Source organism: Arachis ipaensis, chromosome B8, assembly GCF_059453495.1.
Source record: "Arachis ipaensis isolate K30076 ecotype BB chromosome B8, ASM5945349v1, whole genome shotgun sequence".
NCBI classification, from domain to species: Eukaryota; Viridiplantae; Streptophyta; class Magnoliopsida; order Fabales; family Fabaceae; genus Arachis; species Arachis ipaensis.
The window spans coordinates 38953925-38959221 of NC_142443.1; the positions used below are offsets into that span (position 1 = coordinate 38953925).

The following is a 5297-nucleotide window of genomic DNA, read 5'->3' on the forward strand; positions in this document are numbered from 1 at the left end:
TCTAATATTTTGTATAAATTTTATTTTGATATTTAAAATTTTATTTGCATTAATTTTTTACTATTTTTTAAATAGAAAAAATAATTAAAAAATGTGGCTATTAAAATCGATGGTAAAGTTGTCGCTTTTTAAATTTAAAATAGACAAAAAAAAATAATAAAGACAACGAACTTGTCGGTATTTTAATAATTAAATCGACGACTCTTTTGTCAATTTTATTGAATCAGATATCGACGGAAACGGTGTCGATTTTGTATAATAATATCGACAGCAAAACTGTCGATTTTATTAAATGGGTAAAATTCTCAAACTCATATTATAGGCGAGAAGATTGTCGATTTTAATGTATTATTATCGACAGCTTAAGCCGTCGATTTTATTAGAATTTTGAAAAATCGAAAAGCTTAATAGCGATCTTATCTACCGTCGATTTTGCCGTCGATTTTAACGGTGTTTCTTATAGTACTTCAGAATTATACCATAGAAGTTTTTGAACTCAGATCTAATGATTCCAAACTTACCATTTCCGTCAATGACTCAGGAGCAACGCAACCCTTTAAACTGGTCGATCCCAACAGAAAGCTCCCTCAATCCCTCCATTTTCACGAAAATCTCACTCGATAACTTACCAAAGAATCTGTTCGACGATATATCGAACGAGACGAGAGACTAGCACGACGTGAACTCGTCATGACTAGACCTGTGAGATTGTTGGACGATAGATCGAGTTCGACAAGCGTAGAACAGAGAGCACCCGCCATGCTGACCGGAATCTGGCCGGTGAAGTGGTTGTCGGAGAGGTAAAGGAACTGGAGCGAACTAGTGGGAGTGAGAAAACGGTGCCGGAGAACTGGTTGTCACACAAAACGAGGTAGTTTTGAGGGAGAGGATTTTTTTTAGGAAAAGTATAGGGTACCAACATATTATCTGCCAACTTCTGCCAACTCTTATTTATAATTGTGTTTCATGGAAGTGTGTTCGTGGATGTGTCTAATAATTAATATATTTTAAATACATATATAAAGAGACACATCCAGAAAATATATCTATAAAGACACTTCTATTAAACATAGCTATAAAAAAGACATTTTTATTAGACACATCTACGAACACACTTCCATGAAACACAATTATAAATAAGAGTTGGCAGAAGTTGGCAGATATGCTGTTGGTAACGTAGCGGAACCGTTTTTTTTTATCTAGTTTTTAAAACTACCATTCCACTCATATGCAACGTGTGCACCCGTAATACCAGATCATTAGAATGGGAGTCACGTTAGATTTTTTCGTTGGGTCTGACAGAGACATTTGCACGAAGAGACTAATCCGTTCAATTTTTAAGGAGGTGAGGAACTTAAAAATATTTTCAAATGGCCAGAGTTAAAAATATCCGCAAAATAAAAAATCAAAAACTTATTTGTTATTTTCTCTTAATATTTTAAGGAAGTGTAGTGCACATGTGTATATGCATGTGAATGTACAGCAAATTAAACATGAATTTTTTTTTTTTGAAAAAACTTAAACTATCAAAATTAAATTCTAATAAATTACTTCCTCTATTTTATATTAATGAGTAATGACCATTTTGATTTTCTTTCAGATTAAGAAATTAATTTACAAAGTAATTGAATATACTGTAATATAATTTTAGATACATTAATCGTTAAACATATTAAAAATATTTATAATAAACGTTTATAAACATGAATTGATAGAGTAATAACTGGATAAGAATAATAGGGAAAAAAAGGAGATTTAAATTGAGATTTTTATTGCAAATAGCAAACTCTATACCATACAAATGCTATAACTTCAAACTCTAACGCATACTTGTATTTTTCGATAGTTGTTGCAAACCTAACAAACACTTAAAATTGACTATAACAATATATATAATGAAGCTTATTACAAGACAAATTAAAAGTGTAATATATATTCTAGCTAACAAATACGTAGTACAAGTGAACAACAACTATATATATAGAGCCTAGAGCAATTATTAAATCAACTTTATGGAGGAAGGAGACCCACTAATCACGCTCCTTAATTATTGTTTATTATAATAGGAAGAGGAATAGCTTGGAGGGGTTGATCCTTGTCCATATTTCCAAGTTTCCAATCAAAAGAGTTGATCAAAGATCCCAACATGACATGAATCATTCTCATAGCTAATGGAGAGCCAGGACAAATTCTTCTTCCACTTCCAAATGGTGTCAGCTGAAAATCTCTTCCTTTAACATCAATTTTAGATCCCAAGAATCTCTCAGGCAAGAACAAATTGGCATTGTCCCACACATTAGGGTTTCTTCCAATAGCCCATTCATTTATGAGGACCCTTGTACCTTGTGGGATCCTATAACCTGAGATTTCCACATCTACCTTAGCTTTTCTTGGGAGCAAGAGTGGAGCTGGAGGGTGTAATCGTAAACTCTCTTTTACAATTGCTTGTAAGTATGGCAGTTTGGCAACATCGGACTCATCAATAGGATTACCTCTTCCAATGTTTTGTTCTAACTCTTGTTTGGCTTTGGACATAACTTCTTGATTGTGGAGTACTTCAGTCATTGCTCTTTCTAATCCATATGCTGTTGTATCCGTTCCCGCTACAAGTAGATCCTACAATATAAATGAACCGAATTTTCTAGATGAGAAATGAAACTTTGTAATATCGAATTAACAATTGTAAAGTCTTTCTTTGTGTAGCTTACATTTTTGTTTTATTCATTTGAAGTCAAATGTCAACTAATTGTTGAAAGAAAAATTACGAATGTTTGGTAACAGTATTTAAAAGTCTGAAAGTAAAATGATTTGATTTGTATACAAAAAATGTTAACGTATAAAATAATTTAAAGTTATCATTAAAAAATAGCTTTAAAAAAAAATCTTTAGGTAGCGTTTGTTTTGACGCACTGGAATAGAGATTAGGAGATTGAGATTGAGATTCAGTATCATATTTATTGGTCGAAAGATTGGTACTAAAATTTTAGTCTTTATCTCAAAAATTTCAATATTTCAATACTTCTAAAAAGTGAGAATATAGGAGACTGAATTTTTTTAGAACAGAGATAAAAATTTTAATAATATATTATACTTAAAATACCTCTTTTTAATTAATTAATTCCAACTTTATTTTTTGTGCAAATTAAATTAAAGTTTTATTCTTATTTCAATCTCTGTCTTCTATTTTATACCAAGTATAATACTAAGACTTATTTCAATTTCTGTCTCAGTTTTTGTCTTTCAATTTTAGTCTCTCAAATTTCTGTTTCTCTTCCAAACACTAACTTAAAACGGTGACTATAATAGTAGTCATTCTTAGACAGTGCAAGAATTTTTTTCACATCAAAACATTTTTAGAAAAACTGTTCACATGGAATAGTTAGTAAAAAAAAACACACTTCTAAACAATTTTTATAAGAAAAAATTTAAGGAGCTAGCACTTTTATTAAAATTTGACCAGTACTTAATCATAAAAAAAAAAAGTGAATAATTTCACACCATTGGATGAAATTTCACACCATTAAAAACACCAATAACAATTAATTGATGACTACAAATCACAAAATTTACTAACCGAACACTCCTCATATATTGACCCTAATAACATATTTGTAATGTTTTCTTGATAATTAGTAATCCTAAATTTATTTTAACTACTTTTTCCTTTAATTATACGGGCAAATAAAAAAGGATAAGAGAAACTTACAAGTAGGAAGTGTCTGATTTTTTTCCTGTCCATCCTCTTGCTATCTTCTTGAGAAACATCAAGGAGTGCATCCAACATGTCATTATTTGTGACATAATTTCTCTCTTCTCTCAACTTCAACCTTTTGTCAATCAATTTATCCAAACTATGGAAGAATTTGGTAAGGTAATTAATTGTGTGTCTTTGGAGGCCTTGAGGGTCAAATATTTTCAAAAATGGAAAAATATCCACCACATTTGTTGTTCCGGTTAGTTTCAAGAGAGTGGACACAATGTCCTTGTACTCTCCATTCTCCACAGATTCAACAAAATCCTCAGACACAAAAGTATAGGACAAGAAATTTATGCATGCCCTAAAAGCAGCGTGCCCTACGTTGACAGCTTCGCCTGTTTGGCCATATTTTCGCATGTCGTTGAGAAGATCTAGAAGCTTCTTGCGCCGAAGCCCTTGACTTAGATCAAGGACCTTGGTGGAGAACAATTGTTCGTTGCATATTTTTCTTAGATCTTTCCAAAGTGGACAAACCGGTAAAAAGGGCAAGCTATAGTTATGGTGATCAAGGGAGGTTACAATACTCGGAACCGTTCGATCGGAGAACAACAAATCATTGGTTTGGAGAACTTCTTTGGCAATGTTTGGTGAAGAGATTATTACAGTGGTTGATTGACCAAACTTCAAAAACATTATGTCAGGGCCATAAAGCTTAGCAATCTTAGCCAATGTTTGTTGTGGCTTATTGCAAAACTCAACAAGGTTTCTCACCATGGTAAAAAAGGAAGGTCCTGGTGGTAATGGAAGCTTGTGTTTTGATTTTTCTCTTTTTGCATGAACAAATTTTGTGACAATGCATGTCATCAATACAAGGATCAATGATAGGGACAAGTAAGAATAGTAATGCATAGGGATTGAGAGGGTATGATGGTCATTATTTGGTTCAAGAATTACTTCACCAAATAATGTTGAATTCATTGATGCATGCCAATGTGGTAACAATGTTGATTCCATTAATGTCTTCATGACAAAAACAAAATCAGATAATTATTGTATGTTTTGATTCAAATAATAGTAGAGAGTGTAGTAGTGTCAAGTGTGTTGATGCAAGTGGTTGTGGTGATGAGAGTAAGGAACATCTCATCTGGCTGTGTATATATAGTGGTGCAGTGCCTCTAATTAAGATGAATAATCCATTATCTTTCACACACGTGGTGTTTTTCTTTTTATTTTTTTAAATATCTTCAAAGAATAGTTGAATTTATTGTCAATATTAACACATGTCCATTTGGGGTAATTTAAATAGTGATTATTTCATATTTTATATTATCATGAGTAGTCATGACATCGAAGCGCGTCTAAACACTTTGACATTAGCACAGGTTACGTTGTTGAACAAACTCTAATAGAATAATTAAGCAATGTTAACGACTAAAGAAAACAACAATAACAACACTTTTTGATCCCTCCCTTCTTATAGCTAGTATTCAACTACCTTATAAACATTGACGGAGCTTAAAAAAAAAATTTACGGGGCCAAAAATTTTAACATAAAATTATATAATGCTATTGTGTTAATTATTTTTAAGTTTGTTACTAG

General features: G+C 31.8%; 1 protein-coding gene across 1 annotated transcript; it reads right to left on the reverse strand.

Moving 5' to 3' along the window:
• Positions 1-1961: 1961 nt before the first annotated feature.
• LOC107612137 (geraniol 8-hydroxylase-like) lies at positions 1962-4734 on the reverse strand. Its single transcript, XM_016313958.3, has 2 exons — positions 3707-4734; positions 1962-2616 (listed from the first exon to the last, which is right to left on the reverse strand). Exons 1-2 carry the CDS (start codon positions 4721-4723, stop codon positions 2044-2046), a joined length of 1590 nt encoding a protein of 529 aa, XP_016169444.2. The 5' UTR covers positions 4724-4734; the 3' UTR covers positions 1962-2043.
• Positions 4735-5297: the final 563 nt, after the last annotated feature.